Source organism: Mustela lutreola, chromosome 10 (assembly GCF_030435805.1).
Source record: "Mustela lutreola isolate mMusLut2 chromosome 10, mMusLut2.pri, whole genome shotgun sequence".
NCBI lineage: Eukaryota > Metazoa > Chordata > Mammalia > Carnivora > Mustelidae > Mustela > Mustela lutreola.
The window spans coordinates 17,633,687-17,657,444 of record NC_081299.1 but is presented as its reverse complement, the minus strand read 5'-3'; the positions used below and the strand labels follow the sequence as shown (position 1 = coordinate 17,657,444).

Here is a 23,758-nt window from a genome sequence, read left to right as displayed (position 1 = left end):
TCTGTGTTTGTGTAGTTCCTGACCCCTAGCCAGCCGAGGTATTCTCAAGCTTTTAACCATAAAATAATGAGAATTTTTTGTTTGTCTGTTTTATCAGGCTCCGATACTTGCCATACTATCCTAGGGTAAAGCGATGTTATCACCTAGTTTCTATGGCTTTTGCCCCTTTTCATTTGGTAAACATTGATTCTGCTTGCTTTATTATTGTTTTTTTTAATCTGAATATAGTTTATGATGACTTCCTGGAAGAAGTAGGATTGGTTCTACTGAAAGAGAAAAAAAAATTGTATGGTTCTATGCAATCAGCAATTAGGGGGTGCCTGGGTGGCTCAGTCGATAGGTGTCTGCCTTCAGCTTAGGTCATGATCCCCGGGTCCTGGGATAGAGACCCCGCATCCGGCTCCCTGCTCAGTCACCCTCTGCCCCTCCCCCTGCTCATGCTCTCTCTCTCTCTCAAATAAATAAATAAACCTAAAAAGAAAAAGAAATCAGCAATTAGGTGGAGGGTAGGAGGCGTGGTTGGACAGCAACCCCTCTCGACCCTTGTACCTTTAAGACATTCGAAGCAAACTTGTTATTTAAGCAATTCAGATTACTTAATCTTAGAAACAAGACATGAGGTTTTACTCAGAGGGAAAGCCTTGGCTGGAGGAAGAAAGTTTAAAGCTTCCCATCATATAAATTACCCAACAGTTGATGAGTCAAGGGTAAGTGGCTTGAAACGGGATTGGGTGGCAATGCATTTATGGCAAAATCATTTTTGCCAAGTCCCAGATATTAGATGAATAATTTGAGTTAGTTTACAGAAGTCAGAACAGGTCAGAACTTGCCTTCTCCAAGAGCAAATCCTCAAAGCCTGAGGTCAGTTTATCATTGCTACCTGTAGGAGTTTCAGCCCTCACACAATGCTTTTAGACCTAGTGCTGGCCACCATTCTTTGACATCTGTCCTGCGGAGCCCAGAGATTCTATGAGAGTGCTGATTCCTTTGGTTTTGTCCTTGCAGCGAGCCCGGTTGGACACCATTATTTCTAAATACCCTGCAGCGAACACATACACTATCCCATCACATCTTGTCTCGAAGAAAGACTTCAGTAATTCCTGTTCCAGCATGTTCCAGTTGCCAAGCTTTGCAAAAGTCCTCAAATTTGAAACTCCTGCACCAAACCAGTACAATGTAAGAACATTGCATGCGCTTGTTAAATCTATACTGGATGAACTCTTTACTAAAATAAACGAAGGCGGCGGATGCTTTGGGAAATAGCGTTCCAATGCAATTGATAAACCAGTTAGTGTTTGTTGACTGCCCAGCGGGTACAGAAGGCTGCACACGGTTTTATGGGGAATTTGCAGAACCCCGAGAAAAATGTGAGCAACACGGAGGTCAGTGGGAAGCAGAGGGAAGACCTCGCCCTGGAAAATACTATAATTACTCCTGCTACAGAGACTTTCTGGGACATAGTCTCATCTGTAACAATTATTATTTCCCACATTATCTGCAGTCACTATCCATTTACTTCTTAGGATTTTATAGGGAAAATAAGCTTCCATATTTCCATATCAGAAATTGGGTTTTTAGCAGTAATGTTCTGCTACTTGCAATCACTTTGTAGTCATGGAAGCAGAACGGTGGGATTAATGGTTAAGAGACGGAGTCAGGTTCAAGTGGACGCTGCCCCTTTCTGACTGTGTGGATCTGGGCATGTCCCTTCAGCTTTCAGGAATCAAGTTATTCATCTGCAAAATAGGGAAATGTGTCTACTTCATAAAGTTCATGCAAATGTTAAATTGGGTCATCTGAGCCGAGTGCTTAGCCCAGGCCTTGGCGCATAAGGACCCCCCCATCCATGGAGATTGGCAGAACTGGCTTTAGGGAAGTCATATTACCTCTTGAGTCTCAATTGTAAAATGGAATCAATTATACTCACCCTACAGGGTTATTATAAGAACCAATGAGATAGTAAATGAGGGAACACTCCAAAATACAAGAAAAAGGGGGGGGATAGCTCAGTGGTAGAGCATTTGACTGCAAAATACATAAGAAGTGAATTGCGTATAAAGTATTAACATGATTATGACATATTGTCATATATGGTCTCAGATATTTTGGTTTCAGAGTACTTCATTTTTTATTTCCTTTTTCTTGTATTTTTTTAAATTAACTAATTAATTAATTTGTCAGAAAGAGAGAGAGCATGCGTGCACACACAAGCAGACAGAGTGGCAGGCAGAGGCGGAGACAGAAGCAGGCTCCCTGTAAGTAAGGAGCCCGATGTGGGACTCTATCCCAGGACCCTGGGATCATGACCTGAGCCGAAGGCAGCGGCTTAACTGACTGAGCCACCCAGGCGCCTCCCTTTTTCTTTTATAATACCTTTAAGTAATATTATTTTTCTGCCTACAAAGACCCTGACAACTTTCTGTGATTGATCCAATCACTTATAATGTGCTCAGAACAATGTATGTGCCTGCTAGGCTGGCACTGTCAAATAGAAATATAGTGGTAGCCACACACATCATTTAAATCTTGGGCGCCTGGGTGTCTCAGTCCATTAAAGATCTGGCTTCGGCTGGGGTTATGATCCCGGGGTCCTAGATCAAGTCCCACATCAGGCTCCCTGCTCCGTGGGGAGTCTGTTTCTCCCTCACCCCCTCCCCCTGCTCATGCTCATTCTCTCTCTCTCTCTTTCTCTCTCTCTCTCTCTCTCTCACTCTCTCGCAGAAATAATAAATAAAATCTTTAAATCTTCGCAGTAGTCACATTTGAAAGTAAAAAGGAACAGGTGATATCAATTTTAAGAATATATTTATTTATTTAATCCAGGATATTCAAAATATTATTTCGATGTCTCATCAATATAAAGATTAATTATACTGTTAATTATAGTTATACATGTAATTATAAATAAAATAATGTTTTACATTCTTTCTGCCTATCTTTACAATCCAGTATGTGGTTTTTAAAAAATTTTATTTATTTATTTGACAGAGAAATCACAAGTAGGCAGAGAGGCAGGCAGAGAGAGAGGGGAAGTAGATACCCACTGAGCAGAGCCTGATGTGGGGCTTGATCCCAGGACCCTGGGATCATGACCTGAGCTGCAGGCAGAGGCTTAACCCATTGAGCCACCCAGATGCACCAGTATGTGTTTTATGCTTTCAGCACATCTTAATGTGGACCAGTCGTGTTTCTAGGACTCGATAGCTAGTGGCTACCCTATTAGACAGCACAGCTCTAGTCTTCCCCTGAGATAATCAGAACCTGAAAATAATAATGAGGAGGACGGTGAAGTACTTTTCAAGGCCTATATACTGTTCTAAGCATGATGTATTCATCTTGTTTGATGATCACAAGAATCCCTGAAGTGAGTGATGTCTTCTTTCGATTTACAGAAGAGGAAATTGATGCTCAGGGAAGGGAAGGGATTTGCCCAAAGTTATCCTGCTAAATAAAAGGACTGTTTGCATATCGGCGAGCACAAGTAGACGGCTGAGGGATACAGCTGGAGAGCGATCCGTCATTGTGTTCCAGCCCTGCTGGGTCTCCCTTCGTGGAATCTGTGGCTGCCCTGTGCTAGACCAGGGATACAGCTTAGATTCCAGCGGGGATTTCAAGACAAAACTAATAAATGGGCTAACCAGAGAATTACAAGCTGTGGCCAGCTTTGAAGCAAACGAACAGTTGGGGTCTGAGAGATAGAATATGTGGAGAATATGGGGGGGTTGACAGCATCATATACTTTAGACTGGGTGGTCAGAGAGGGCTCTGGGGCTGAGACCTAAGAGCTGAAGGAAGAGCTAGAGTTGGAGGATCAGCATGTACAAAGGTCCTGGGACAGCCAAGAAGGTAGCTAGTGTAGCATTAGCTAGGAGGAGAGAGGAAAAGGAGAAGCCAAATAGGCAGGAGCTAGTTCATTCAGGACCCTAAAGACCCTGGGAGGGGTCTTTCATTTGGTTCTCTGTGGGATGACATCATCTGATGTACTTTAAAAAAACAAAAACAAAAACAAAAACTCCCTCCAGCAAGCCCTATGGAGAATGGACCATAGTTTGGGTAAAGAATGGATTTTGAAAAACCAGTTAGGAGGCTGTTATGCTAACAGGAGAGAGGCCAAGGCCTGGTCCAAGAAATGGATAATGTTCTTGGCCCTTGCACCTTTGCCATTCCTGAGAGAGGGAGTTAGCATTCTATGGTCTGCCTCCACAACCCCACTGTGGGCTCCATCACCCAGCTTGAAACCTCCAGCGCCCCACACAGGTCCTGGTAGACGGTACACTTGCAATAAATGCTTACAACGTTGAAGGAATTACCCCAGGGGTATATAGTTAATCTAGAAAAGACCCTTTCCCAAGTCAGAGCTCAGATTTTCTGCCAACAGATCAATTTTAAGTGTATGGTTTTTGTTGATTATTGTTTTAATGTGACTGTGAAAATATTTTAGGCTCTTCATTAAATATAGTCAAGTATTTTAGAGATCCATGAACTAGAAAAGCAGAATTCTCTTAGAATTCTGTCCTCTAAAGCAAACCACCAGCAAAAACAGGTGCAATTTCTTTCATAGTCTCTTCCTCCCCCGTCCTGACCTCTGGTATTAGGATTATGCTGTTCACAGTACTTGTGCATTTTCTTCTCAGCTCTATCTTGGATTTTTTCCCCTCCATGGTGATATAGTAAACTGCTTCATTTTTTTTTTTCCCCCAACCGGCCAGTCAAGCTAGCTGACTGTTTTCCTCGTCTAATGGTGAAATCTCCCAGTGACACACGTTCAGAGTATACAAAAATGCTCCCTCTTTCAGTTGTTTTTCTGTCTGGATGAGGAATAAGGCTGAAATCATGTTTTGTCTACAGGAGGCTTTTTTTCTGACCTGGAGAACAATGGTTAAGTCAACCGGCAAAAAGCAGCAGTGTGATAATCGTGTTAGCCACACTGCAGGCGAGGTCTCTTAGGGCTTTTCTTCTCCTTTGCTTACCTGGATCCTCCACCTCTCCAGGCGAATCCCTTTTCTCCAATACCATGTGATTACTTCCTCCCCGGCACCCTGGCTCCTGTCCCTCTGTCCAGTAATTAGCCTGCCCCATCTGATGCTTTTGTTTGCCCTCCCTGCATGCATTCTAGCCATCGGGACCCTGGGAAAAGCTAAGTTCCTCCCCCTTTGTAAACACAAAATCAAAATGCCATCTGCATTTCTTGAGAAACATTTTTTTTTTTTTTTGACAAAAGAGTATCTCAGAGAAATCAAACCATCCTGGCCCCAGCAAATAGTTTCGCTCGTTCAGTAAATATTCCCAGTCACTGCCTTTATGATTTTTATTGCATCTTTATCTAATGAATACAGGGCACTGACTACAAATTGGTATTTAAAATATTTATGATTCAATATAGCAGAGGAATGAGCTCAGGGTTCTTTTTCTTTTTTTTTTTTTTCCTCTTCTGTTATTTTCAGAGCGCCAAACACGCTGTATATTGTGTGGATCAGTCAAAATTTTAAATTTCTGGTCGGTCCAGAAAAGTCGAGACAAGGGAGTGTTACAGATCTGATCATCATCTTCAATTACCTGATGCCCTTGTGTGTTTCCCCAGTCCTGCGTTCATAGGATGCGTTCATAGGAGGGCTGTTTGAACAGTAGGAATCAGGGTGGGGAGATGTAGGACTCAGTGTCCTGAAAGGGACAAAAGTCATAGAGAAAATAACGAAAACAGTGTGCATTTACAGTGGTATAGGCTTGAAAAAGACACTGTCCTGTAGGTGATGTCTGCTGACCGCTGTCACCCAACTGCCTCAAGTAAAGCAGGCAGCCAGCCTGGCAGCCAGATTTCGGGCTCTCTTCCTGGCTCTGTCCTCTGAGCCATGGAGGGTGACCAGACACCTGCTGGGGATCACAGACTCCTTGGCCTCTCCAGCTGGGGTGATGGCGAAGGCAGAGTCGGGGGGACCGGCTCCCCCCTCGTCCGTTCATTCTCTGAGGGACTCGTGCTTGTGTTCTCCCCCCAGACCTCTGTCTCTTACTGCAAGCAGAGAAACAACGTCTGTGCCCAAGCCGGGTTTCTGTCCAAAACCCAGAGAGGATTTTTCAGTGTCGCTGAAACAGGACCTGCCCCAGGTAAGCAGCCAGCCACCTGGCAAGGGCCTTGACCTCAGGGTTAACGTACCAGATCGGCTCTGCAGGGCACCATGGCTTCATAGGGAGTCTCTTTGGAAAGAGTTCGGCTTTGGAGGAAGCGGGGATGTTGAACAGGTGTTGAACAAAAAGAAGAAAGCTAAGGAAACAAAGGCTGTTCTGGAAATGACCCCAAAGCAGCCTCACTGGCCTCCCTTTTCATGACCAGGCACCTCTGCTCTGGATGGCCAGATGGGGAAGTGGCTTCTCACCACAGAAGGGTGCACATCCCCGGGACCCAGGTGTCCCTACAGTCTCTGGGGGTGCGGGGGAGGGGTGTACTCAATACACTGAGTGTCCAGACCCTTCCTTTCCTCCTGAGCCTAGAGGGCACTTTGTCAGTTAGTCACCAAGCACTGGAAAATAGCTCTGTTTACTCAGAGCCTACTCCGTGCTAAGAATTTTCCACACAGTCCTTGCACATCTGTCTTCCTTAGCTTGTACTCTCAGTGGGGCTTTTCTGGTGAGGAAAGGGGGCTCAGAGAGTGGTAGTGAGCTGCCCCGCATCACACAGCGGACGGACGGCAGGCCTAGGCCCAGAGGTGTGTCTCTGAGGAGACTATTACCCCAGTTAGCCTGCAGTGACTTTTGAAACAGCCCCAAGAGCTGGCCTGCAAGTGTTTTCCTCTCTGGACTGGGAAAGCTGTTGCTCTGTCCTGTTCTCTCAGTCTGCTTCCCGCTTCCAGCTTCAGTGAAAGGTTTCCAGAGAGGTCAGGCCAGGCCGCCATTGGCACTCTGGGAGCCCTCGTCAGAGCAGACCTTCCCCAGTGGGTCCTGCAGATCTCCCGTCCCCACAGCAGGGAGCTTGAGCCCCAGAGCTGAGGGGAGGAGCAGGGAGGGTTTGCCTGCTCAGTCACACCTCTTGGAGGCGGGGTGTGGATAAAATTGCAGGCCTGTCGGATTTCACCAAATCCAGATTAAAGTTGAGAAGATCAGTCTGAAGCTGAATAACAAAACCAGCCCTAATTAGGAGGCTAAACCCAGGCTAAAACTCCCCTGGCTTGCATCATCAGAGGCAAAGCCCCACCTTGTTTGTTTATACAGAGCAAAGCCAGCATCCCCGGGAGTCTGGCCAGAGGCCCTGCCTGTGAGCCCTGGGATGTGGGCACCTTCCCAGCCTGCCACATGCACCCGCTCCTTCCAGGAGGGTCTTCAGGGGTCCCCATCCCCTGGTCCTGGAGCAGGGCAGGGAGAGGTGGGTACCAGTGCGTGCTAAACTCCTACTGTGTGCCAGAGGCTTTACGTTTCTCATCGAATGATCTCCAGACCCTGTGGAGATGGTGGCTGGCCCACAATCCTGTGCTCAGAAAGCGTGAGCTACTGCTATTATGCGTCCCCATTGTACAGGCAAAAATGATACCCAGGATCCCACTGGTGGATTGGAGTCTGGGCCCTTCCCACTGGATACCTGGTGCCTTAGTCACTCCCCACTCAAAACTTGCCTGGGGAATCTGTGACGAACAATCCGTTTTGACCTGTTGGAAATAACTCTGGTTCCTCCTTCTCCTCCTTGGCAGGGGGGGAGCGGTGAGGGGGTGGGGGGGTGGGGAAGTAGTGTGCAGATGTGGAACTGTAATTGACACCCCCTGCTGGGTCTCTGGCCCTGGCCCAGCTGCTCTGGGGACCCCTTCCTCAGGGGCAGAGGGTCAGGACTGGCCTACCTTAAACTCTGAGCAAAATGCTCACTGTCACACATCTGCTGGTTGGGTTTTCTAGTTTCCACCTGCCAAGCATGTCACAAATGTCCTCTTTTCTATTTTTCCTTAAAATAAAAAAAAGCTATCAGGCTAAGGGGAAAGGCCAAGGTTAAAATGTCACTTGAAAAATGTGGGTTTCAGAATGGGAATTGCACTGTGAGATCCACACCGCGTTGTCTTCCAAACACACTCAGGAAAGGACGAGAAGGAAATACACCAGAGGTTATTCTTGGTTCTCTCTGAGACTCGGGAGCACAAGTGTCTTTTTCTCCTTGCTTCTGCTTTTCAGCATTTGATAATCAAGTGATTGCTTTAAGCTCTCTGTGGAAGGAAAAAAAAAAAAATACATTTGTATATGTATAAACATATACATATTTACACGTTCATGAGAGAAAAAGAAACAAACTATGAGAGATGTATACCAATATTATAAAGGCTGCTAATTGGACATTTGCCTTTTGTTAACTTAACCATATATTGGGAACATCTTTTCATGTTATTAAAAAACCTCCTAAGAATATCATTTTGAAACAGACGTATGGCATTCCATTGGATAGTGGTACCATTAAGTTAAGGACCAAATGGCCTTTTATTGAAAATGTAGGTTGTTTTAAACTGCTCACTATATAAATAGACAGCAAACATCCCTGTAGCTCACAGCTTGTGTACAATCAAGATTATTTCCTTATATTAATTGCTTAAATTGAAATTGCCAAGTCAAAAGTATGTAAAATATTTCAGTGGTTTTTGTTTTGTTTTGTTTCTTTTCTATCTGGGACCAAATTGCCCTTCAGCAGAGAGGTCATTTATTCTCCTGCTTCTACAAGGCACCTGTATCTCCTCACCTTTGCCACCACTGGGTATGATCATTCAAAGAGCATCTTGGGACGCCTGGGTGGCTCAGTTGGTTAAGCAGCTGCCTTCGGCTCAGGTCATGATCCCAGCGTCCTGGGATCGAGTCCCACATCGGGCTCCTTGCTCAGCGGGGAGCCTGCTTCTCCCTCTGCCTCTGCCTGCCATTCTGTCTGCCTGTGCTCGCTCTCTCCCCCTCCCCTCTGATAAATAAATAAAAAAATCTTTAAAAAAAAAAAAAAAAAACAAAGAGCATCTTGCTAATACCCCATGTTGTTTTCAGTACATTTGTAATGGAAAACTACATTTATTTGAAACAAAATCAATCTTACCATGTTTAGAGAACTTGAAATATTTTCCCCACCCATAATGTTACCACTTTTCTGGGTTCCCACGTATTTTTATCCAGATGGATCCATTTATACCTGGTATATATAGTGACTTTTAGGTATTATTTTCACTCTTTTTTTTTTTTTTTCCCCAAAAAACATGGCCATGTGGCTTTATGGTCTCCATGTTTATCATGGCCAGGGCTGATCTTGCACTAGACTGGGCTGCTGGGCCCAGCACGGTGCCTCTGCTCTTGGACCTTCAGGCCACGTACACTTCTCACACTGTGGCCACTGCTGTTATGTATGTGTCTATGCTTAGAGCTTTTCCCCTATGCTGAATAATTTCTTTAATTTCTGAGTAATGGGAAAGCTGGGTCAGAGGATCCAGGCATCCTCAAATTTCTGGTCAGTACTCCCTCTTTGTACTCCAAAACACCTATACCCCCGACAGGGCTCCCAACAATTCAGGGGTGAGACTGCCTTCTGTTCCCCCAGTCCAGGACCTTCTCTTCCTCTACAGCCAAATTTATTTTACTCTCTCAGTTTCTTGAAACAGGGCATGGTGGGAAAGCGTGGACTTTGGAGACGGGTGGCCCCGGGTCACATAGTAGGTACTCAATAAATATTTGTCGATCGTATAATAGTTACTAAATGACTACCATGTGCCAGAAACTTCAATATTATCCAACTGTCCTAACCACCCTGTTGCTGGAAAAATTATTCTTACCTTATGGAGGAGGAAGCTGGGCTTAGTTCCTGGTTAGATGAAATCTTTTTTGGCAAATCATTCAATATCTCCAAGTCTCCATTTCTACCTCTCTAGAATGGAGGTGACAGTGACCCATAACTGGGCTACTGTGAGCATGTTTCCTCGAGGATGAGTGTGCTTTTCAGTGATTTCAGGGAGCCCTTCCATCAGACCACCGTAGAGAGATAGCCCCTTCTAGTGTTAAATGTATTCTTACGTGTGAAGTAGTGCTTTTCATTTACTTGAGAAGAGTTCCTTATTCTGTTATTTAAAATGTCTTTCTTCTTAGGACATTATAATATCAACGAATCCCTTGTGAAGCAGTCGCCAAAGGTATTAATGTCTTGTTTTAAATCAAAAACTGAACGTGGATTAAAACTGACATCAACGGGCCCAGGACCTGGTTATTACAACCCCAATGATCACACCAAGATTCTGAAAAAGACTCTTATCCCGTGAGTCCTGATTATTCTAGTCTTTCTTTGGAAAGGTGGCTCTGGGGAAGGACCCAACAGAAGCAGAAAATAAAGGGGTGTCACTGGTTGGCAGGACACAGCTTCAGGTCCCTCTCCCTTGTTGATGTAGTGGGTGCTCAATAAATACTTACTGAATGCTTGATGTTTATTGAGCAACTGCTATGTGCCGGGAACATAGCCTCTTCCTCAACCATCATCATGACTCTATTGTAAGAATTATTATTCTCACTCCATAGACTGGGAAGCTGCACTACAGTGAGCCTGAGGCTTTGCCTGTGGGCACACAGCTAACGTGAAATGCCCCTGGGAATCAGGCTCAGGACTGTCTGGATCTTTCCACATCCGTTATGATGATATGCTATCTTGGTGCTAACATTATTCTATTTTTATAACATAACATCTTTGCTGGGGTGGCAAGATATATAGCAACAAGGGCCTGTCATAGTTTTGTACGGATAGATTGAAAGTCTAGACCACAGAGTTGGTCAGACCTGCCGGATTTGAACTTCAGCTCTGCTGTTTTCATGCTGTGCGACCTAGGGCACTGTACTAAACCTTCTGAGCCTCCATGTTCTCATCTGTGGAGTAAAGTGGGGATAATTCATGCCTTGTAGGTTGCTTTGAGATCTGATGTTTGCCGTAGGATAGGTGCAAACGGTGACAGCATTAGCACACACACATTTAAAAAGTGAAGATGGGGATTCTTGTTAACATGTTTAATATCCTATGTGTTTAATATTACCTTCACCAAACAGGTTCAAGAACTTGCAAGGCTTATTTATTCCTCAGGTGGTTCTAGAGCTAGAACTAGCTGTAAGTTCAGGCTGCCTGTCACCATCTAAGACCTCACCCCAGTATAGTCCTCTCCAGGTAGGACTGGTCCCTGGTGGGGAGAGCTGACCTGCAGGGTGCCCCCCGCCCCACAGGGGTTAGGCAGGTACCTAGGTTCATACCCACAGCAGGTCAGAAGTCCAGGCAACCAGGAGAGGCTGGCAACGTTGTGCCTAGTCTGACCATCAGCGCAGGACAAGAAGATGGGGTTGAAGAGACGAGCAAGGCATGAACAGGCCAAATTAGACTTAGGATCTGGAGAAAGGATTCAGACCTCAGATGGAATCCATGAGTAAGTCCCTTCTGTCCTTCAGTTCTTGGGTTCTGTAGATTGGGCCCTCAGAGGTTCCAGGGCTCAAAACAGGACGGTCTCCAGCAACAGGCTCTTTCTGAATTATCAGGGACTCCGGCCTATGGGCGGGCTTAGGGCACCACTGCACACCACCTTTCCCCTGCTATGCCAGTGAATAGAAGGGGTGGGGGATGGGCTTTGGAGCTAGCAGAACTGGGTGTGAGTCATGGCTCTGTCCCTTGCAGACGCTTTCCCTCTACAAGCCTCAGTTTCCATGTTATTAAGTGGAGATAAGGGTCTTATTGCATAGGGGTTCTGGGAGGGTTAGATGAGACTGTTCTCCTTAGAGAACATTTCTGACACTCCAGGACCCTGGGTTTGCTCACCATGTCATTCAGGAGCACATACTAGGGGCAGTGAACATGGAGCCAGCCCAGACCCACAAAGGAGGCCCAAAATGTATACATTTGTAATTGACAGGGGAAGGATACAGCTGAGAAACCTCTAATTGTACTTAAAAAACAAGAAGATATAATTCAAGTGTGATCCCAGCTGCTATTCCGTATCCAATGGTGTATGAGCATATAGGGTACAACTCCTTGGTATAGCCACTCAGGCCCCCTAGTTTGAATCTGGAAGCTTCTTCGAGGAAGAAGTAAAAAGGAGAGTGGAGAACACTCAGTGTTGAGGTGCTTTCCGCAGACAAGTGCCATTCGGGCTTTGCTAAAGTTTGGACAAGTGGTTTGAAATAATTCTCATTTTATGGCATTTGCGTCTGTCAGTCAATAAGCTCTGTAGGTTTCTGGGTCTGTGCTGGAGGCTGTGGGGGTGCTCGGGTAAACAGGGCACCAGATGACCTTCCGCTGGGCTTACCTGGGAACAACTCCAGAGCAAAGCAGAGGCATGCGCCACAAAATGCTGGATCATGTGGCCCCAGGGCTCTTGGCTACCCAGATCCCCAAGGGCAGTCTTCCTAGCTGGGTGCCGTGCCGTGGTGCTGGCATGTCTGAGGTTATCTGGGGATCGCTGACTGTCGATGATGCTTTGTGAATGACGGACCTTTGGTTAACAAGTCTAGGAAGCACTGAGTACGAAGCTTCTGCCCTGGGAGCGTCACGGAGTACATGGCCTAATTAAAGGTTCTGAGAAGTTCTGAAGTAAAGAAACCTATTACACCCAGTGACTCTTAAACTTGGGTTTCCCCTCATGAGTACATAACCCCCATTCGGATTCCTCCTGGTGAGTGCAGGGTGCCCAGGACATTTGCATTAACTTCCCCCAGGGTCTGGGGCTGCTCTCAGCACCCCCCTGGGCCTTATCTCTTTAGGTGTGAAAAGAAGGAAAGGTCTTTGCATTTCTGACACTCCAGGACCTTGGGTTTGCTCACCATGTCATTCAGGAGCACATACTAGGGGCAGTGAACATGGAGCCAGCCCAGACCCACAAAGGAGGCCCAAAATGTATACATTTGTAATTGACATGGGAAGGATACAGCTGAGAAACCTCTAATTGTACTTAAAAAACAAGAAGATATAATTCAAGTGTGATCCAGGATAGTCTAAACAAGCATCCATCTGTTTATGTTCAATGATGAGGAAATGAATTAATATAAAGCAAAAATACAGCTGAATACCTTGTATTGAGGGATTGATTGTTTAGACTCCAGTCTCTCGAGTTGGAATTGTTTGCTCTCCTGTGTCCCTGAAGGGTAGAGGGACAGGAGCAGTGGGAGTGGGTGGGGAGCACCTGCTGCAATCATCAGGTCTGCATTGTTTCCTCCCCATCTCTATGTAACTTCGTCAAGACTTCATGCATACCAAGTCTAAGCACAGTTCGCTCTCCTGGGCTGCATGGGGTGGCACAGAGAACCTGAGAGTCATCACCGGGTGTCCTCGTGGCTGGGGCAAGCAGCCCAGATGTCATGCCCATGTGACCTGATGTGAGGCCTATTCGTCTTCAGTTGCAAGCGCTTGGCTTGTATTTTGGGGGAGGGTCCCATCTTGCAAAAGTAACCTTTCGGCTCTGCTTTCTTGAGGATGCAGGAAGAATCAGAAGATACCAGTGGTCCCTAAAATCGTTAGTCCAATGTAACCCTCCCAAAAAAGTAAAGCCCAGGAGTTGAGGATGGGGTGAGATCCCAGGCGGGCTAGGGAGGCCGACAGGGTGCCAGGCATGGGCTTTAGCTCGTCTCTGCTCTGCTCCCAGAGCTGACAATGGGCTGTGGAGACAATGTGGCTAGTGGAGGTATATTCACACAGGATCCAAATCAGAGTTGGACCTCCCACCTTCCACATTTACCAGTTCTGGGAGCCTGGGGGTGCAAGGGCGGGGGGGACCCTTAACTCCCAGGAATTCAAATTCAATCCTGGAAATTGTGAAATGAACACTGCGTAACGTGCTTGGGAGGCTAACATACGATAACCCAGAGAGCTCACCAGGTCTGGTTCACGGTAAGCTTTCGATACACGGAACTTGTATTTCGTATGTGAGCATACTGTACTCACCGGCTGCTTCTTGAGTGGCCCCTGGAGGGCAGGTGCTGTGCTAAGGGCTGGCAGGTGTTCAGATGACCGTGTCTGGGCTCCCTAGCTGAGGAACAGGGCACAGGTGCCTCTTGGCTGTGGCTACCTTCTGACGCAAAGCTAAGAGCATTTACCGGTTTACAGCGAGGGCTTTGGAAGAGACGTGGAGTGTCTGCTTCAGGTCTTCAATACCATCACAGTGATGACTCAGTGAATCGGGGTGAGTCAGGATAAGGGCTTTTTAGAGATCAAACTTGTCCCTCCCAGGCGCTGCCTCCCACGCCAGCAGCGAGGAGAAACGCCCACTGACATCTTTCTAACCCTTGATCTACTTCCTGGAGTTTCTAAGGCCCTGGTTTTGCACAGACACGCTGTCCTGCCACAGCCAGAGCTGAAGAATCAAACCCTGTTGGCCCCACTCCAATTTGGGTAATTATCATGACCCACCTAAAGTTCCCCTGGGATTTTCAATTAGATACGGGATGCTTCTTCCCAAGCGGCTGTAATCTGTCACCCTCTCCCCTGTTAAACAGATGCTGCATTCCACCCCAGAGGCAACCAGCTGCCCTTTAATGAGGAGAAAAAATTGCCCCTTTATCCCTCCCGACCCTGGGAATCCCTGAGGCAGAGTGAATCAATGCCTGGGAGTGTCCTGAGGGTCCCGGATGCCTTCCCCGAGTGACCTGCTGGGTCCTCCTGAGACATTCATTATTCTCGGGTGATTTGCAAACAGCTCACATTGGGAGCTGCAAACGTACTTAATCCAAGTTGTGGCCAACTCAAAGCCTTTGATAGATATTTTCCTTCTACGAAGCAGGACCAGGTTGGCGTTTATAACTAAGCAATGAGGCTCATAAAAGCCCCGGTCACCATGCACTGAGGGCTGCCCTAGTCTGATGCAGCCAGACATTTTGATCTGCCCAGCCCCACTTCACCATGGAGGGAGCAGCCCTGAACGATGATAAAGCTGTCAGGTGGAGTTCAGGTGTCTGGACTCCCCAACTTGCGGCAACCCCTCCGCTTTTCTCTGCAGTTCAGTAAATGTTCTGAGGAATAGGGACGGGTCCTCAAATATGAGTAAGACGCAGTCCCCTGTCTTAAAGAGCTAGGCATGTACAGAGCATTAGAAAACCTAGCATGTTATGCGCAGCGAAAAGAAGGGCTAGAACATATCGAGGGCCCAGCCGTGCTGAGCTAAGAACTTTTATGGATGCCACCTAGCATCATGCTCCCAGCTCCCCTGCAGGGCAGTACAGCTACATAAAGTACAGATGAGGGTGGTGGAGCAAGGCACGGTATGCAGGTCCAGCTGGCTCCAGGACCCATGCTGATCTGTGGAGCCCCAGGAAGGGCGGTGGGGAATGGGGAGGGCAGTAGCCACAGAAGTTTCCCTGAAGGATGTGAGATGTGAAGAATGATCAGAGTTTGCAGGGAAAGGAGGAGATCCTGGCAGAAGGAACAGCACAGGCAAAGTCAAGGAATGGTCGAACAGTGTTGTGTTGGGGGTTTCTGGAAGGTCAAATGGGAGCAAGGGGCGTCCGGGGTTAGGCTGAATTGAGAGGCCATAAATAGGAGCTATTCCTCTAGCTTCTCATTGGCGTCTGTGAGGATGGATGGTCAGAAACAGGTGAACATTCTAGAAGTCATGGGTGCATTGAGAGCTGAAGGCCATCTAGGAGACTCAGTGGCCTCTGCCCCCTTATTCCAATTCCTGCCACATACAGCTACAGCTCATGCCTCAAGCATGATCTTGTCCCTGCTGTTTCCTCTGCGGTAAATGCCCCCTTTTCTACCTGAAGAATTCCTGCTTACCTTTCAGGGCAAATGTTAGCTCATCTAGGGTAGAATTCGGGATTCACTTAATTGGAATTTCTGCCCCTCCAACCCAGTGCAATGTTTTTATCTCTATTCTAATATTTCATGCTTTAAAAAAATAATACAAGTGAAGTACTAGTTAATCTTCATAAGAATCCTGGACGGAAGGTATTCTTATGCCCCATGTCACAGAAGAAGGAACTGAGCCTCAGGGAGGCTGAGACTTCTCTAAGGTCACAGAGCTAGTGATGGGGAAGTGTGGATTCAAACCCAAGTTTGTCTGGGAGCAAAACCTATACCTTCTTAAGTTGTCACCAGCCAGGACTGTCACTAGCAGGGGATTGCCAAACCCTTGGGAACATACAGCACAGAACAGTCTGGACTCCTCAGAGTGCCTGGCACACGGCTGCACACGTGGTTGGCACTCTTTAAAGATCCAGAGAGCTGAGCTGCCGGCGCTGGGACTGTTGTTGGGGTGGAGGGCAAGGGACCTCTCTAGGCCCTCCTGCCAAGAATTCTGGTGAGAGGGGCGCCTGGGTGGCTCAGAGGGTTAAGCCTCTGCCTTCAGCTCAGGTCATGATCTCAGGATCCTGGGATCGAGACCCACATCGGGCTCTCTGCTCAGCAGGGAGCCTGCTTCCTCCTCTCTCTCTGCCTGCCTCTCTGCCTACTTGTGATCTCTGTCTGCCAAATAAATAAAATCTTAAAAAAAAAAAAAATTCTGATGAGACACCGGCCCCGCCTCCTGCAGGCTATTCCCGGTTAGGACAGTAGACACCTCATGGCCGTCTCGATGAATGGGGCCTAGGGATGACCTAGACCGCTGGGGTGACCTCATGCGGTGGTTGGCTCACTCCAGCTCCAGCTTTTAGGACTCAAGCCTGTCTCTCAGTGATGACGGTCCCACACTCATCAAATTTCTGGGGGTGCTTTGAAGGGGTGACACAAGCCAGAACAAGGCGAAGCCCGCTTTCATTTCTGAGGGGAGAGGTGGTTGATCACACACTATAACCTGTTCTTCCATGTAGGCTGGAGGGGAAGAAAGAGGCATGGTTTTATTCTCCTTTTCCTGTGGGCACCTTTGTTCTAAGCACAAGCATCCCAGCCAGCTGTTCTGCATGAGACGCGAGCCCCAAGTCAATTCACGATGACTTCCAACAGCCTGGCAGTGGGAGCGGCCAGCCTGCTTCAGGGTGACTCTATGCAAGGGGGCCCCCAGGCTCTCTTCCTGAGGCTCCGTTGCTCCCCTGAGACCAAGCAGCTGGCAAAGGCTTGCTCTGATCATCCCACTAACAACATCTGCTTTTTTATTTTAAATTTTTTTTTTTTTTTTTTTTTTAGTTTTTGAAGATTTTATTTATTCATTTGAGAGAGGGAAAGAAAGAGAGCATGACTGGTATGGGGAGAGGCAGAGGAACAGGGAGAAGCAGACTCCCCGCCAAGCAGGGAGTCCGATGGGGGACTCGATCCTAGGACCCTGGGATCACAACCCAAGCCCAAGGCAGACACCCAAATGACTGAGCCACACAGGCACTCCCACAACATCTGCTTTTATCGAGCATTTACTGTGGGCTCCACTCACCAAGTGCCTTATAGAGAGAAGGTGCCATTCCTCCTTGCTGCGGGCACAGAGAGGTCAAGGGACTGGTCTGAGGTCTCACAGCCAGTAAGTGGGATTCCTGGAATTCAGATGCAGGTCTGTGGCTCTAAATCTCCAAGATTCCCCTCTGCCGTGATGCTTTCCCCAAACTGCTAGCCCCTTGAGAATTGAGTTCAGTGCTGGCGTTACTACCGATGGGCTCCGTGACTTGGGGTGGGGTGGGGGGGGTGCGGCTCGTTTTCTCTCTCTCTGGGCACCCATTTCTTTAGCACAATGAGGAGGTTGGATAAGACATCGCTGGGTCCCCTTGAGGTCTCTGAGTTTAAAAATGCCCTCACTTCCAAAGGTGTTGGCCAAAGGGCAGCAGGGTAGCAGTGACCGGGAATCCCGGTCCCCTCCTCTGTTTGGGTGGGCGGCCTTCCAGCTGGGGTGAGTCTCCGGTGGCTGTTCAGTGCTGTGAGGACTTTCCCTTCCCTTTTGGTGAAAGACCTTAGACGAAGCCTCAGGTGAAAGGTGGGAGTGGGCAGCCCTTCCATCGCATGGCAGGGAGAGGGTTGTGATTCCCCGAACAATCCCAGAATTCCCTGGGCAACTGGCCGACCTTTCCAAACCACGGCCTGGTGGATGATTGCAGCTGGAAGGTTAGAGGTTATCGTGTCCAATCTCCTCATTTCGTAGATGGGGAGACTGAGGCCCAGAGCGAATTCATGACAGAATTAGGGCTCAGGCGCCGTTCCTTTACCTTTCTTTCTTTTTTTTTTTTTTTTTTTTTTAAATTTTATTTATTTATTTGACAGAGATCACAAATAGGCAGAGAGGCGGGGGGGGGGGAGTGGGGGAGTGGAAACCAGGCTCCCTGCTGAGCAGAGATCCCGATGTGGGGCTCGATCCCAGGACCCTGAGATCATGACCTGAGCTGAAGGCAGAGGCTTAATGCACTGAGCCACCCACGCGCCCCCCATTCACCTTTCATGTACTCTCTCAATGATGGACTTAAAAGACTCCTTTTCCTGAAGGGCAAGGGTCATAAACTCGGAAAGGAACAATTCCAGTGTGAGTGGTAAGCGCGAGGCAGAAGGCTCTTGATTTCCAACCAAGTATTTGTTCACTCCCATATCCTGCCTTGCTGGGAAGATATAGTAAGATCCTGAAACGTCCATGCTGACCCAGGTCTCTTGAGATCTGCTCCATCATGGAAGGGCAGATCCCTGGAATTCAGGAGGCTTCGTCCCACTTCCTGATCCATTCAGCAGCAGCACCTCCAATGCGCCTTCTGTGTTCTCGCTCTGTGCTGGGCCCTGCCCTGCCCACTGTTTGAGGGACATCCTTGCTCCCTAGGGCTGGTGCCATGAAACCGCCATTGTGCAGAAGAGAAAAGTGAGGTCCGGGGGCCCCCAGCTCATGAGCCCCAGAAACTTGCTCCGCCTGGGCCTTCTGGTGCCTGTGCTCTCCCCATGCGGATACGTTGGTGTGGGCCAGGTCTTGGCTTGGCCTAAAAACAAGCATTTCCCCAATAGACTATTTGAGTGCTAGCTTTACATTTTGTCTTTTTTTTTCTGAAGGAGAAACCCCATCCTGAACTTCTCTGCACAGCCTTTGCCCCTGCCCCCGAAGCCGCCCCTCCCGGGCCCTGGGCAGTATGAGATCGTGGACTACGCAGGGCCCCCTAGACACTTCATCTCCAGTGCTGCGTTTGTGTCCAACACCAGCCGGTGGACAGAGGCCCCGTCCCAGTCAGGCCTGCCAGGCCCAGGTCAGAGGAGTGTTTCAAATGCTATAAAAACCAAATCTGGAATTGTCATTCCTGGGCCATCAAATGTCACTGATTTATGGGCTGTTTGCCAAACAGGTTACAGAGGCTTGAGTCCATCTGGAAGACCTTGTAGCTTGTACTTTTGGAGTATGAAAGAAGTTTTTTTGTTTTTGTTTTTTTGTTTCTTTTTTTTTTTTTTTTCAAAGATTTTATTTATTTGACAGAGAGAGATCTCAAGTAGGTGGAAAGGCAGGCAGAGAGAGAGAGAGGAGGAAGCAGGCTCTCCACTGAGCAGAGAGCCCAATGCATGGCTCGATCCCAGGACCCTGAGACCATGACCCGAGCCGAAGGCAGCGGCTTTAACCCACTGAGCCACCCAGGCACTCCTGTTTTTGTTCTTTTTAAGGTGGAAGGTGTCTTAGAGTTAATCCAGGCCAGAGATTCATAACCAATGACCATGGATGTCCCAGAGGCTCAGAGATGGGCTCTAGAGGGGTCTGTGACCCTGAAATTCCCTGCAGACTTGGAGCATGAAGACACTAATTTCTGGAGAAAGGGGCCATAGCTTTTATGAGATTGTCCAACATTTGGGTGTTCTTAGAAATGCTTAGCCCCCTGGCCTGGTCTGGCCGAATCGCTTGACAGCTGGGGAAGGACTGGAGAGCAAGGTGTGCACTGAGCCACAGTGAGGGAGGGGCAGACAGAGCCATGGGCTGTTTCCCCTCCATGCCCTCTGTGCCCTGTTGTGACAAGGCATGCCAGGGACTATTCCCTGGGACCGTTCCTGGGAGCTATCTAGGTCTGTGCCCTTTCCAGATGGCTGACTCAGGGGGACCCTGTCACCTCTGGGACCTACCTAAAAGTTAACAGTGTGAGGGACCTTCTCTAGCGGCTGGTCTCTGTACTCCCTGACCTCTTCATAGCTCTCCTAGAGCCCCTCAGTCACTTGCCACCCCCTGATGTCAGCCAGAGCTGGTGGACCTGGGGACAGACAGGAGTGCTAGCCGGCTGGCAGCCTGAGAGGAGGAAGGCAGAGCTGAGGGGGCCACAGGTCTGTGTAAGTCAGTCTTTCAGTGAGGACTGGTGAGGCTCCCACCCTGAGGAGACAGAGGTCACCTAGCTCGGTGCTTACGACCAGGGATGTCAGTCTGGTAGGGGAGATATACCCTCCCCTTCAGGCATACGAGTGCATAGAACATCGGGTGGACAGGACAGGGAAAGCAGATCTTAGAGCTTCGGAAATGTAGAAACAAAGGATAATCGAGTCAAGAAGACTGCAGAGGTTGGACCTGGGGGTCACTGGTCAGCTCAGGCAGAGCTTAGCTCCATATGCACGGTGGGCTCCAGGAGGCCCGGGGCCCAGCGAGGATCCTTGACTGCACGTGTGTGGCCCAGGCCTCTAGAAGCTTTTCCTGGGGGTCTCCTCCCTGCAGCACACGGTGTGGGACACCTGGCACCTGGGCGCAGGCCACTTCCTGCTGCCAGGATCACCGGCAGCGTGAGCTTCCCTGGGAGGGGGTGCTGGGAGTAAGCCCCACACAAACATCTGCCTTCTTGCTTCCGGTGGGCTGCCTGGTGCTCCCGGGGGCTTGGACCCCCAATAACCAAATCAGCATCCTCTTGGGAGTTTCCATTCACCCCGGTGTGGTCCTGGCCGCTGATCTCCTAGAGAAAACGTGGCTGCAGTCATCATGGCTTTTACTTTTCTGGAAATTTCTTTCTTTTTTTAAGTAGGCTCCACACCCAGTGTGGAGCTTGAACTCACCACCCAGAGATCCAGACTCAAAGGCTCTGTCAACTAAGCCAGCCAGGCACCCCCTTCTGGAAATTTCTGAACGAAATGAAAACAAAACGCCACCACGTTGACACCTGGCTTCTTTAAAAGTATTGCTTTACTCCGTTGTTTTTTCAAATCTGATAGAAAACTCTTTGGTGAATTTTTCTTCTGTTAAAGAAGTTGCAGGGAGTTAAAGAAGGCCAAAAGCCAGAGTTCAAGTCCAGCATCAGCCAGGCCAGGCCCTTCCCCTTTCCGCCTCCCCATGTGTGAGACGCAGGGACAGGACAGGGCTACCCCAGCATTGCCAGCTCTGATGTAGAATGCCAGGGGCTGGAGCAGCTGGGCTTTGCGTTTCTAATTCTCTCTCCCTCTCTTGCCTCACAGCCACGTACAGGCCGGAATTCCCTGGAAAGCAGTCCTTTCTCTACAACGAGGACAACAAATGGATCCCGGTGTTGTAGGGCCCTCACACAAGTTCAGGGAGGACCCTGGCCACCAGCTGCCCCACCCAGGATCCCTGGGACGTTCATTCAGAGAATGTCCGTTTCGTGTACGACAGATGACTCCCTGTGGGCAGCTCTGCGCCCCTCCGCTCCCCCCCAGCTGCTACTGAGCTGGGCTCCTGCATTTGTCCTTGTCTTGAGCTGTCCCCTGGAGACTGGACGTCCATATCTACTGACTCCAGTGGTTTCCTGAGCAGAAATGAGGAGTGGACAGAGCCTCTCTTGTTTACCTCGCCAAGCAGTCCATGCTGGCTTCTGCGGGCCTCCCCGCAGATGTAAGGGGCTGCTGAGCTCAGACTCCAGCGAGAAGGCGGCCAACAGCAGATTCCCTGTCTAGAGGCCTGATGCTGAGCCATGGCTCTGGGCTCCAGAGCACACCTGCAGGATGGACCTCACAGGACCGCAGCCCAGGCACACTGGCATCCTTCAGCCTTGACCCCCAGACTTCCCCTGGAGTCTCCGGAGCTGGGAAGGCCCAGAGGCGCTTGTGATAGACACGGAAGGATTGCCTGGGCCCTCACCTCCAGCTAGATCTTTGTGTCTCCCATTCAGGAAGAGCACAGCAGCCAGTCACTGTGGTCACTTCTGCTCATTACCCACCTTCCGGAGGGGCCACCGCATCCCCTGGGTGGCTCAGTATTCGGCAGCCCATGTGGGCAGGAGGCTGCCAGAACCAGGGCCCTGGAAACTGTGATTCTGAGGGCCAGGGAGGCCACACACCACTTGGTGCCTGTGGGTCCTTGCTTTCCCCAGGACTTCCCTGTCCCCAGGCCTGGCCTCTGTCTCCTTCCAGGCCTGCTGCTCCAGCTTGACACAGTCTTCGGTGGATCTTTTCTGGCCTGCCAAATTGGCTTCCTCCTGGCAAAAGGAAGAGGTTCCCAAAGAACCAAGGGGAGCTGGAACTGAGCACTTGCCCCAAATACCGATGTTGTTCACGTCTGCCAGAGCAAGGCTCTGCTGCAGCCCCCTCCCTGCTCCACACACAGTCAAGGCCTCTGACTCCCTGGGCTCCGCCTCTGACTTTTCCCTGTGACCAGAGAACGGTTTTTCTGTCCGAATGGCCACTGACTGGCCCTCCCTTTGGGGGAGGGAGGAAGTGGGGGGGAAACGGATAGAATACCACATCCAATTAAACTGAATTCTTGCATCTCACGAAAGCTGGCCTTTTTGTGAACCCCAGATTCCCGCCAGTGCCCGCTGCTCTGAGATGAGCGGGAGGTGGCCTGGAGCTCCTGGCAAAGCGCCACAAAAGGCAGGACCTCGAGGCAGGATGGCTTGGGCTCCCCTCTTGTCAGGTCCGTAGCTTTTCCTTGAGGGAAAAGAGTTGGATTCGAATTCCGGGGCTCAAGGTCAACACTTTCAGGGGCTGGGCAGGTAGTGCGTGGAGGAAAGTAGGTAAGGCCGGTATGGGGAGGGGGGTCCAAGGCCGCCTGTCTAAAGGGACATTTAGTAAGTATCCAGCTAACTGTGGCCAGATCTGCAGAGTTTCAACAGAAATCTGGAAGTCCTCAAAATGTGAAATCTCCTGACTGGAGATGTTGATAACCATCTTTCAACTTGAAGTTTTCTGTTGAGGCTAAAGGAAACTTCTGCAGGCCATCCATTGTCCACTTGGGTTGTAGAAGTTCTGGAAGACCCTTTTGAAGCTGGCATTTGATGTTGTACCTTTCTTTGACCCCAGACTCTGGACAATGGGGCCAGACCCCAAAGCCTTGGTTTTTAGGTCCCTCTGACCCTGGGGGACCTTTAGCAGATGATTGGGCTGGGTGCCGCCAGCCCTGGGGTCTCTGTGCGCAGAGGCTGGGAAATGCATGTGAAAACGAGTCAGGTCTCTCTAGCCCTCGGGCAGCTGGGCTGAGCACCGGCAGGTAAGGGCTGTCTCTCCAGAGGAGCGCCCTCCAACATGGGATCAGGAAAGAGGGAATTCTGTGAAAAAATGGCAGGGCTGTGCTTGGCCAGTCTGAATCTGGCTTCTGTTGAATACATGACGAGTTGAGGCCCTGAGCTCAGAGGGTCTGTCTTGACCATATCTAGCTCTCAGACTCTGGCCATATGTTAGGATCACCTTGGGAGCTGTTACAGAAACAGGCTGCCCAGGCCCAAACCCTCAGAGTTCTGATGTAATTGATCTGAGGTAAGGTCTGGGCCTTGGTATCTGTATTGATGTTCTTAGCATGATGATGATAATGTATTTAGTTAGGGTTAGGACACACTGATCCTTTTTTTTTTTTTTTTTAAGATTTTATTTATTTGGAGACAGCGATCACAATTAGGTAGAGAGACAGGCAGAGAGAGAGAGGAGGAAGCAGGCTCCCTGCTGAGCAGAGAGCCCAACTCAGGGCTCCATCCCAGGACCCTGGGATCATGACCAGAGCCAAAGGCAGAGGCTTTAACCCACTGA

At 49.0% G+C, this 23,758-nt stretch overlaps 1 protein-coding gene across 3 annotated transcripts in view; it reads left to right on the top strand.

Moving 5' to 3' along the window:
* The window catches only part of STPG1 (sperm tail PG-rich repeat containing 1), a 49,676-nt gene extending 25,924 nt beyond the window's left edge, over positions 1 to 23,752 (top strand). Inside the window, exons 6-11 of one of the 3 annotated variants that reach the window (XM_059137539.1) lie at positions 1,006 to 1,176; positions 5,994 to 6,102; positions 8,654 to 8,716; positions 10,078 to 10,243; positions 18,887 to 19,077; positions 21,239 to 23,752. In XM_059137539.1, coding sequence (XP_058993522.1) covers positions 1,006 to 1,176; positions 5,994 to 6,102; positions 8,654 to 8,716; positions 10,078 to 10,243; positions 18,887 to 19,077; positions 21,239 to 21,315 — 777 coding nt within the window. In that variant the 3' untranslated portion in view covers positions 21,316 to 23,752. Of the gene's footprint in view, positions 1 to 1,005; positions 1,177 to 5,993; positions 6,103 to 8,650; positions 8,717 to 10,077; positions 10,244 to 18,886; positions 19,078 to 21,238 lie in introns of all 3 variants that reach the window. The other 2 variants (XM_059137537.1, XM_059137540.1) reach the window with 2 other exon arrangements.
* Positions 23,753 to 23,758: the final 6 nt, after the last annotated feature.